Source organism: Castanea sativa, chromosome 2, assembly GCF_040712315.1.
Source record: "Castanea sativa cultivar Marrone di Chiusa Pesio chromosome 2, ASM4071231v1".
Lineage (NCBI taxonomy): Eukaryota > Viridiplantae > Streptophyta > Magnoliopsida > Fagales > Fagaceae > Castanea > Castanea sativa.
The window spans coordinates 1,089,286-1,100,712 of NC_134014.1; the positions used below are offsets into that span (position 1 = coordinate 1,089,286).

The 11,427-nt window shown below is 36.4% G+C and overlaps 1 protein-coding gene across 2 annotated transcripts; it reads right to left on the reverse strand.

Annotated features, from left to right (window-relative positions):
* Positions 1 to 1,178: 1,178 nt before the first annotated feature.
* On the reverse strand, positions 1,179 to 9,939 carry LOC142625682 (protein NETWORKED 1A-like). 2 transcript variants are annotated; one of them, XM_075799363.1, is made up of 6 exons: positions 9,786 to 9,939; positions 9,629 to 9,701; positions 8,962 to 9,038; positions 8,564 to 8,841; positions 3,030 to 7,267; positions 1,179 to 2,556 (listed from the first exon to the last, which is right to left on the reverse strand). In XM_075799363.1, exons 4-6 carry the CDS (start codon positions 8,664 to 8,666, stop codon positions 1,426 to 1,428), a joined length of 5,472 nt encoding a protein of 1,823 aa, XP_075655478.1. In that variant the 5' UTR covers positions 8,667 to 8,841; positions 8,962 to 9,038; positions 9,629 to 9,701; positions 9,786 to 9,939; the 3' UTR covers positions 1,179 to 1,425. The 2 variants fall into 2 exon arrangements, with proteins under 2 accessions (XP_075655478.1, XP_075655479.1); XM_075799364.1 differs by having other exon boundaries at positions 9,629 to 9,903.
* Positions 9,940 to 11,427: the final 1,488 nt, after the last annotated feature.

The window sequence follows — 11,427 nt, forward strand, 5'->3', positions numbered from 1 at the left end:
TCCCTAGATTTTCATCCCTGGAAAGAAGTTAAGGGTGGATGAAACTTTACATTCACCACCATGTGCAATTACATGAAACGCTTCTTTTAAGTTAAACTACTTCCGTAGAATGAAGCTTTACATCTACCTAGTTAGGTCATTTTAAGTTAAAACTTCTTGAATATTTTGTTTTGAAACTATTGCTACAAAATCTACGGGATCATCTGAAGTGACCATGAACTAGTTTATCTAACTGTTCTTTATTTGACGATGGGCTAATCTAGTATTTTTCTATAAAAAAATTGATAGTATCTATTACAAAGTAGTATTTTTTTTTATAAAAAAAAAGAAAATTTAATTGAAGTCTTGAAGTAGCTACGATCAACCGACATTTTTTAGATCCGTTGCATACGCAGGTCCAAACCTCGAAGGCTCAACCTGGAGTGGAGTTTGAGCAGATCTCAGATTCTAGAAAAATCATGAAGTTTTTATCTTTTTCCGAAATCTCCAACCTTGAGAGTTATAGGGTTGTACTAATGCAGCTAGACCTTTGGGTTTGTGTTAAGGGATTGTTTGTCCTGCTTGACTGTCAAAGCTTTCAATTCCACCTGCTAAAACTTTCATCTCAGAACACAAAATTAACCTGCTTCAAGACGTGTAAACTCTAGATCCCAGCATTAAGCCATTAACTGACTTCTGTACTCAAATGTTTTTAATCAATATTCAACATTTGAGTCTCTTAATGTCAAATAGATGGCCAATTGGACAACCAAGACTCAATTACAAGAAGGAAATAGAGGACCATGTTGATAATAATTCTGCTAATCAGATCATTCTGAGTAAGGGGTTATTTCATGAGGCATCCACAATCTTAGTTAATAAGAACAAACTCAAAATCTTCTGGTTTACAACATTGCTGTAAATGTATGCCACAAAATAGATAAATTGTGCACATCAAATTCTTAAGTTATTAGAACAAGTACTAATAGAAGTGGGCCTTTTTAGTTAATATACTTGTTGGCTATTGGCCAAGTGGGCTTCCATCTTTAGCACATATTGGCCTTGTTAAAGTTGTATAAGACCATATGCGAGGACTTCCCATCTCCCAGGTGAAGTTAAGTCAAAATGAACTTGTTCAAGTCCATGCTTCTCTACCATAGTTGGTGTCAAACAATGTCATTCAAGAAAACTATCAAATATGTATAAGAAACTTGTACTACTGAGTTCCTTTACTGATATTGATTGTCTTATAAATTAACATATTAAAATGCTGGAAAAGCAGCTTATTATAATTAGTTTGGTCCTAAATTCTTACAGTTCCTCTACGCTAAAAGGCACAGTTTTTACTGATTAATCCAAGAAATGACCCCTAAACATAATATTAGGATCATCTCAGGGAGTGAAACTTACAGCTGATGGAAACATGCTTTCCTCTTAGTAATTACCCTAGTCTCCATCAGTTGAAGGTCTTGTACAGCCACAAAAACAAGACTTCTTACGCCTCTCACTACCCCTCCCTCCACTGTAAATAAAGTCTCTCAAGAGACTGCCTGTTTCAGGAAATCGGTGCTTCCCTTTGCTTTTCTTTTCATCCTCCAATTTAAGTAGAACATACTCAATGTTTTGTAAATCAAACTGCAAACGTCCAATTTTTTCGGACCCTTTAGTTGCCTGTTCTGTTGCTCTCTTTCTGCGGACATTTCCAGCCTCCTCCAGCTCTACAGAAGGTCTTTTATCCAAAGATGATGGGCTATCCTCAATATCTTTTGTCAATTTATCATTGACATCCACCAGCTGCAAAATAGCCTCCTCAACTTCCTGTAACTGTCTTTTGATTGTTTCATATTCAATGTCATTGGCCTTCTTGCTTCTCTTGTTCATCTCCACTCTCTTTTTCAGATCTTGTAAAGTTGTTTGAAGACTCATCAATTTCTGAGCATCGGAAGCAAGTCTCTCCAGGAACTTTCCCTTGTTGACATCTTGATTTGGCTGTCTAACACTAGCAGATACCTCTAGCTTGTCAATGCCCAACTCCTTCTCAATCTCTAATTCTGAAGGGAGATCCTGACTCTTCTCCCCATCTTCAAGCCTGTGGCATGCATTAACATCTTCTACTGGTGCAGATGCCTGCTTTTGTGTCTCATTGACCATTGGACCCTGGCCGCACTCTTGCTCTGCAGTTTCCCATAATTCAAGCATCTCATCATCAGCTCTACCATTATCTATCTTGCTTCTCCCATAGAATGAAGTATCTGAGACTTGATCAAGTGGAATATCTTTCATCAAAATCCCATTTTCAGGTTTAGTCCTGTGTGATTCCAGGCCTCTCTCTTGAGGCAATTTGCCTTTTGGTTTGAAGTCTTCAGTCTCTTTCATTACATCTTCTACTTTGATGTTGGTGTTTATGCTTTCTTGTGTTGCAAGCCTTTCCATTTCTTCCATAACAGTCTTTTCTACTGCTTTAATCCTAGTCTGCATCTTCTGCAAATGTGAGATTCCATCTGGTATCGCAGTCCTTTGATCTTCTTTAAGCTCTTGACAGCTGTTTTCATAAGGATGAATTTCCATTTCCTTGTCCTACAGAAATATGCATGTTAAATAAGTATGAGATTCAGCAAAAAGGTATTATACACACAATATCTATGTTGAAGGGCTAAGGACTTCAAGTCCACTTGCGTGAGTTGCAATCCTGCATGTATCTGTTTCTGCATGCAGAAAATTTCAAGAAAAAGCAGGGTTTCCAATTATCCTTCAAGTTTAAAATTAAATTTTGGAAAAAGAGGAGAGGGGGAAGGGGGAGGTGTTAGGATTTGAAGCCAAGTGTAAAAACTGAAGTGGTTGAATATCAATTTCTAGTGCCATTTGAATTAACAAGATCTTCATGTTATACAGTTCAATAAGGTTACTAAAATGAAATACACAGGTGTGAGTGCGTGTTGGTCTGGCTTCATAGATTTGGGCTTGTTGTTTGGCCCCTAAAAAAGTTAGCTCCAAGAATTAAGAAGCCAAGCACATTAACATGATGTTTTCAAAAAAATTAAAAATAATACCTGTGTTTCTAGATTTCGTGCCACAGAAAGCTTTGTGTGAAGAAGGGCATTCTGCTCAAGAGAGGCTATATCATCTCCTAAAGAAGCTATGACAGGAACATATGCAGACAACTGCGCCTTCAGTCCTCCTATCTCACTTTCTAAGAAGCTAAATCTTTCCTTCATCTGTGCAATCTCCATACCTTTTGCAGCAGTTTCATCTTCAAGACTCTCACAAGCTCCAGCAAGTTCTTGAACCTTCTTTTCAAGTAGAACTTCACGAGTGGCAGAAATCTGGAGATCAAAATAAAATGTTGCAGCCTCAGCATCCCATAGTTCAAATTCATCTCTCTTCTCTTGCAGCTCTGAATTCAAATTCTCTTCTCTAATCCTATGTTCTTCAATTTCTTTGTTTAATATTGCTACTTTAGACTCCATATTCTCATTCACTTCACGAAGGCATTCAATTTCTTTTTTCTGAATTGCGCTATCATCCAATACTTGAAGAATCTGTCTCTCTAGATTTTCCCTGATTAGGTTTGATTCTTTATGTTCCATATTCAGGTCTTCAACAGTTCTGCATAATTCAACATTCAAGCTCTCTGAAGCCTTAAGCTTCTGTTCTGCTTCTGAAAGCTCTGTTGCCTTTTGTCTCAGAAAATCTTTTTCAACGGACAATTGAATGCATAATTGGTCATTTAAGTCTTTGGCTTCACTCAGCTCTTTCCCTAACTTCACTACTGTTTCATTCAGACATAGATTTTCTTCCTCTTTCATTTCCATCTTCTTCCCCAACATACTAACCTCCTCCTTGAGGTCAATGTTGACAACATGGAGACTGTCGATATTTGCAGAAAGTGCTTCTATTTCCACAGATTTCTCAGTTGCAAAGCTCTCAAAGACTATAGCCATATTGCTGAGAGCTAATGCTTCATGAAGAATAGATCTGTTTTCCTCTTCAAGAATATGCTTTTCCTCTTTCAGGTCAGAAAAACTCTTCAGCAAGGATTTCTTCTCTTCAAGCAACATTGTACTTTCTTTCTGCAATACCAGGCAAGCCCCCTTCGAAGTTGCCAGAGAAATGTGTAGAGTTTCCAATTCAGCCTTTAAAACTTCCTCCCGTTGCTCACTCTTGCCCATTTCTGATCTCAACTGCATGTTCATCTCTAGAAGCTCATGCTTGTTCTTTTGCAGCATAGAACACCGCTCTGTCATGACCTCAAACTCATGCTCAATGATCTTTTTCTCAGAATCAAGTTCTGCACCCTCTAATTTCAGTTGCTCAAGTAAAGTTAAGAGAACTGAGTTCTCAACCAGCAGCTGCTGCTTCTCATCCTTGCTTGTCAACAGAGAATCTTTTAAATCCTCAATACCATCCAAAATACGCGGTACAGGTATATGCTCAAGCTCAATCTTATCTACATTCCCATTATCTGGATCAATTTGAATAGCCCTGAACACTTGATGAATTACCATCCTCAACTTCTGGATTTCATCTAACAAGAATTCTACTTCTACTTGTTGCTCAAGATTCTCACTCTCCAACTCTGAGATCAGTTTATCTGAAAATTTGGATGCTTCAACCTTTTTTTGACATTGATTTAGTAGAGATAAATTCTTTTCTTCCAAATCTTCTATAAACTTCTGAAGGATGAAAACCTCAACCTGAGCATTGACAGCTCTATCAAGTTCTTCCTCAAATTCCTTCTTCCCCAACCTACTTTCTTGTTGCAGGATATGCACTTGGTTCTCCAAACCTGCCAATCGCGCCTCACTTGACTGCACGTAACTTGTGTGCTCTTGCTTCTCCATGAAGATGTAAGCTTGCAATTCTTCTACCCTGCAAAATGTGGATTTTTTCTCGTTTTCCAGATCCGAATATTTTTCTTCTAATTTCGTAAACCTCCTTTCCAGACTACCCAATCTCTGTTCAACGTTTTCCAACTCAGATACCAGGGTGTCTCTCTCATTTAGGATGCTGGACTTCTCATTACCAAGCAACTGGCATGCTTCTTCTAAGCTCTTAGATCTTGCCCTCAAACCTTCAAGCTCCATATTTGCACTGGAGAGTGAATTCTCCAGCAAGGTGTTCTTCTCCAAGAGCTTCTGCAGATTCTCAGTGACAATTTGTAACTGTGAAAACAGAGTAGCTTTTTCAGAAACAAGTGTGGATTTTTCTCCTTGGAGAAACTGACAGGACTCCTGCAAGTTCCCAACTTTCTCTCTCAACCCTTCCAACTCAGCCATTAATCCTGACAGGGAACTCTCCAGAACAGCATTCTCTTTTGAAACTTCATCCATATGCTTCAACTTCTCATGTAAGGCTTCTCTCTCGTCTTTTTCCCTTTCACAGACCTCTTTCAGGTTTGAATTCTCATCTTGTAAGTCTTTCACGGATGACTTGAGGCATTCAGGATTCAGACCTACAGATGCTACTTGCTCGATAATAGCCTGGTATCTTCCATTTAAGCCCTTGATTTCCTCCTTTAAATGCCAAATTTCCTGCTGGAGAGCATTGCTTTGGTCTGCTTTTAGTGTAACCTCCTCTTCGAGTTTCTCTTTCATTAGCTTCAAGATAAAGATTTCATTTTGCAGATTATTTATTGATACGGTGGAAGAAAAGTTAATTTCATTCAGGCTCCTGTTTTCTTCCTTAACCCTTTGCATTTGTTCATCCATCCCACGTTTGCTGATCTCCAAGTCCTTGAACATCTGAAGCCCATTTTTAAGCTCCAATGCCAGAGCTCTCTGCTCCTCTTGAGATTGAGAGTGCAACTTCTGCAAAGTTTGGAGAGTGGCTTCCACTTGCTCAAACCGTGAGTGTTCCTCATGCATTAGAGTTTGCAACTTTTCCAACTCACCATGCTTTTCTGAAAGTTCTTGGTCCTTCACCACAATCTTCTGCACCAGATTGTCTGCCTCTAACTGCAGAGATTGATTGGATCTCTCCAACTGAAAACACTGTTCTTCTGCACTCTTTAATTTTGCAGCCCCTTTCAGAAGTTCACGATTCAGGCGTTTGGCATCTTCTTGGGCATGAAAAAGTTCTCTCTCCATCTTCTCTATTATCTCCAAGCACTGCTTATACTGAAATGCTGCAGATTCTTTCTCTTCATTTAGTTTGGTAAGAGCTTTCTTTAGTTCCTTAACTTCAGTTTCAGCTCTTTCAATTTGCTCATTTAGCATTCGAGCATTCTCCTCAGCAAGTGATATTTTAGTCTCCAGAACTGATATCTTCTCAAGACATTGTTTGTAATGAAGAAGACCTGCCTCCTTTTCAGCCTCTAATCTAGAAAGTTCTTGATTGAAACATTGAGCTTCAGTTTCTGCTTTAACAGCTCGCACATTAAGTCCTTTTGCTTCATCTTGGGCAACAGATAACATATTCTCCAAGCTAGATATCCTTTCTAAACTCTGATTGTATTGAAGAAGACCAGCATCCCTCTCAGCTTCTAACTCAACAAGGGCTTCCTTCAGTATTTTAATTTCAATTTCTGCTTTGCTTGCTCGTTCATCAAGCCCTCCAGCATCCTTTTGGGCTTGATTAAGTTCTCTCTCGAGATGAGATAGCTTCTCCAGACTCTGCTTGTATTGAAGAAGGATAGCTTCCTTTTCAACCTGTATCTCTGCTAGGGTTTTCTTTAAGGTCTCAACTTCTCTTTCAGCTTCCCCAGCATGCTGAGACTTGGAAAAGAAACCATGTTGCAAATTTCGTTCATTCTCTTCTGCTTCATGAACTTTTGGGTCTTTTCTCATCCTTCCTTCAGCAACATTTGAATTTTGTGCCACTAGTTCTCTTGACCCAAACATCTCATTGAATTGTTTAAGACCCCTTTTGCTTATTCCAGTGTCAAATTCTTCTGAACGCTCTCCATTTCTTTTCACAGTTTGTAAGCTGGTTGAAGAGAGTCCCAGTGCATCCTTGCGCAAGTCATCTGGGTCTAACAATGCACGAATTGGATGTGGCATTTCTGGTATATGGGGATCAACCTCGGGGCCTGAAGAACCTGAGGGTGAATCGTCAGCCAGCACATAAGGTACTTGGTTGGGAAACACTTCTGCCATGGTTCGATGGGCCTGGCGAAGCTCCACAGTTGCATGATCATACCTCTCAGCTAATGCACGGTAGGCGCGGTAGAACTCCTCTACCAGTTTCATAAGTTCTGGACGTTTCTTGTAGTACATTTCTGCCCTCCTTGCAAAAGAATCTGCATCTTCTTCAATGAGCTTGATCATTGCTTTGACCTTGACATCCATGTCTGTATCAACAGATTTAATGTCTGTTAAGAATGTGGCCTAAAATAGCATAGAGATGATGCATGTGCATTACAAACATGCATAGAGCAGCACGTCCACTTGTTTAGCCATCTTAATTTTTTTTTTCATGGTTAATAATGCCATCAAACCTTCCTAGATCATGATGGAGAACCATGACTACTACCTCTTAAAAATTATAAGAGTGGATTAAATGCCTATTAATTTCTATGATGCAAAACTCAAGGGTGATTATTCATTGAATTATTAAGATCTATGTTTGTATGCATAACATGTGCCAGCATAAATGACAAGATTCCTGGTTGTAATAGCATCTGGGACATTACAAAGTTTCAAAATTATCAGTAGTAAAATGTAAAATGAAGGGGAAATTATGTAATTCTGCTTATAGCTTAGAGGTGGTTTCAAATTAAACCTTAGAATTTAAAATGTTTCAGTTAAAACCTTGAATTTTCCAAACCAATATAAGTTTCTTCCTTAATGAATGACTATTAACTAAAATTAACAAGAACTCAAGTAAAGTGTACTTGAGACTTACCTTGGACACCAACAAACCATCATATAAATGTCAAATGGTGTTTTAGTGCAAAAGAACTCACAAAAAATTGCATTTTCATTAAACTATGTTTATCTTTTAGGTTATTTTTAGCCATTTTCTAAGCTTTTTTTTATACCAAAATGCCACCTGCAATTCCTATGAAGAATTTTTTTGGGTAGATGTTAAGTATACTTTATGTTAACTTTGTAACTTTTAGCCAACTGTGATTCACCGAGAGGAAAAAAGGAGACCGGGGGGGGAGGTTTGAAACTATTAAGAAAGTTCAGCTTTTTAAATTGAAACTTTTTAAAGTCTAACAAGGGGGAGAATTATATATTTTAGCATAAGATGAGGTGAAGCAAATTGCAGTATAATTAGAAAAAGAGACATTGTCATTCAAGTTCATTTCAATAAGTACTGGGGTTATGATGAAAGTAACAAGAAAGAAAGGGCAATATATAAGAATGTATCAACAAGAATGAATAACATATTCAAAGTTAAAACAAATTGAATAGTGTATTCTTATAAAGAATTGTTCAACCAGTGTTCCTCATCATATGGTTAAGTTCTTATGGATGCTTAGTTGAAGATTTGTGTTTAGTTGGTTTGCAATAACCAGTTTCAGTAATTAGAAAGCAACTGCCATCAACAAACATGAAAAGCAACAGATCTGAGCAAGAAATAAAAATTTGAAGAACACAGTGATAGCCAATTAAGTCGTAAGGGAAAAAAAAATCAATACCTGTAAGATTTTCCTGAAGCCATTTTGAATTCTTTGGGCTAATGTGGCTGTCCCACCACCAAGAATATAAGCGTCTAGAGTCAGAATGTAACAAGGTTGCCATGACTCCAGCAAGGAACAGCAGTGCAACTGGTTTTGACTTGGCAAAAGCTTGGTCTTTATACCAGTAACAAAATCCTAGGTAATGGATCCAGGCCAGAATATCAATTAGACAAAACACACCACCCAATTATATGCTAAATGATGCTTTGCAGCTCTACACCTCTCACTTCTTGCACCTAGACAGCAAGATCATCAAAGAAAAAAATAATCAGTGTCAGCAAATTTTAGAGTTTGATCTTCAAAATCCTATTCAGTTCATATAAGCTTCTTCATATTATATAGGACAATATCACTACCTGCTTAATTGGACACCAGTACAATGCTTGAATAAACGCTACTCCTCACTTCAGTAGCCTTCAAACAACCAAATCAACTGCTCCACAGAAAAAGAGAGACAATAAATATCATATCTTCAAAACTATTAACAACAACAACAACAACAGAGCCTTAGTCCCAAAACTTTTGGGATCAGTTTGGATCCTCAACACACTAATCTGGGCTGAACACATGTATTCTTCTCCTTCACTTGAAGTAACAGATAAATCATGGGAGTGCTGGCAACCCAAAACACAAACACCAGGAACGCATAACTTGAACTCCCCACAATCCAGTAAAAAGCATCACTAAAATTACTTTGATCAATAAGTACACCAATACATATGTATACACACACACACACACGTATGTATGAAAGAGAGAGAGAGAGAGAGAGAGAGAGAGTTTTTAACAATAGGAGGGACTAAGTGAACAGAAAAACTATGTACATTGAGTGAGTCTAGTTGATATATATGCATATGGATCTCAATAAAAACGTAAAATATGAATTACAGTGCTGCTTCATGATCAGCAACTGAAACTACCATCAGATATGAACACAAGATCAGCAATAATTATGAGCAGACTTGTCTCAACAGAAACTACAAAAAGACTGAACCTTTATGAACCATAAGATCAGGAACTTACCAAGTGAATGAAATCCAGTGATGGGTTCTTAATTCTTATCCAGCAACCAGAGCAACCATCCAATGGAACAAAACTACACACATATTTTAAGCAGATGGGAATCAGCCAAAACTGCAAAAAGTGAATATTTAGGAAAGCATTTGGATCAAGTACACACCAGAATAATGAAACTTGTTAATGGGATTTTAGCCAGCAGCTGTGATGCTTAAACTCCAGCTGCCTATCATTCTTCTCACCCCATTTTTCTTCTCTCTCTGTTACTCTCAGTCTCTCTCTCTGTCTCAAATGGGTCTTTTGCATTATATTCTGAGATTTGGCAGTCAGTGTTTGATGACCCGTCAACTGTAAAAGGAAGACAGACACTGACAAAAAACAGTACCAAGAAATATTGGAATTATTCTTACTTTATAGAAATGAAAGAAGGAATTTGCTAATCTTAATATATATATATAATTTATTTATTATAAGTCTAAATACATAGCAATTTTTACAATTTTTTTAGTAAACTCACAATTTTTTTTTCTTTTTGACCATTATTAAAATAACATATAAATTATATAATAAATTAATAATATTATTAATAATCACAATCTATAACCTCAAATATAATAAAATAAAATAAAAATTGTTGGATAACATTGTTGTTTTTCTATATTATATCTTATATAAAATTAAAACGTTTTACTTTTGTTAATTTTTTTAATATAAGATAGAATTTTTATTTTAATATAATCTAAATGTACATGTGTGTGAAGTTTTCTTTTGAAAACTTGAACTCTGACTCTTACCTCCCACACCCGGCAAGTACTTATACTTGGGAAGTGACTAATGCACGAACGATGCGCGTTTGTTTTACTTTTCTAATATTGTTTTTTTTTTTTTTGAAATTGAAATCATAACACTACTTTTTTTTTTTTGGCTGAATAATAATCTTAATTGTACTATGCAGGTGTGTGTAATGTTGTGTGCATCCAAATCTAGGAGATTAAGACTTTCATGGCCTAATTAATATTGTAACTATTTAATTGTAATGAATGAGATAGATCTACTAGACTAGTGCACGCTCATTTTCTTTAGTTTCTTTGCTGTCTTCTCAGTCCTGTCGTTGCTTCCAAGTGTACATGTTTGGTGGGTGCAAAGTTATCTTGGGGTCAAATGACTGATATACCCTTCATTAACATCCTTTTCTCTTGTCATACCTTGCTTAAGATCTCAATAATGTCTTTTCTTGGGCTTTTAAAACTTTGTTTTACTTTTGGCATTTGGGGTTTATCAGGATACAATTTTTTATTATTTATAGGTTAAGGTTATAATAATACGGTTCAATACTTTGTGGTTTTGTACATTTCTGATTGTTCACTGAACAAATTTTTCTTGTTCGAGATTTTTTTTTTTCCTTTTTATGCCCACCAAAAAAGGAAGGCTACAGGCACAATCCTTTCCTTTTGTGGGGCCTTGGGGTTCAAAAAAATATGACCTATAAGAGACATAAATAAGCCTAGATTATAATAAATACTATAATGTAATAGTTATTTTTATAGTTTAGTTATTTAATAGTTTGGTTATACTTTTATTATAGGGATGGTAATAACTATTATTTAGTAGGTGTATTAATTTCTAAAATTAATATATTTCTAAATAAACAAACTTTCCTTATGTATATAACAATAATGAAAGTAAAAAATCATAAGAAAATAACCAATCTCTCTTTCAAATTTACAAAATATTATTATTTTAGGAAATATAATGAGGAAGATATTTCCTAAAATATATCTTAAATTTGATTTAAAATGCTTTCA

Excerpts from the sequence above, each read along its gene's own strand:
- LOC142625682 (XM_075799363.1), bottom strand. The coding sequence starts at position 8,666 with ATGGCAACCTTGTTACATTCTGACTCTAGACGCTTATATTCTTGGTGG. Across the intron at positions 7,268-8,563 it reads GCTTCAGGAAAATCTTACAG|ACATGGATGTCAAGGTCAAA; the intron begins GTATTGATTTTT and ends CTGTTGATACAG. Across the intron at positions 2,557-3,029 it reads CACGAAATCTAGAAACACAG|GACAAGGAAATGGAAATTCA; the intron begins GTATTATTTTTA and ends ATATTTCTGTAG.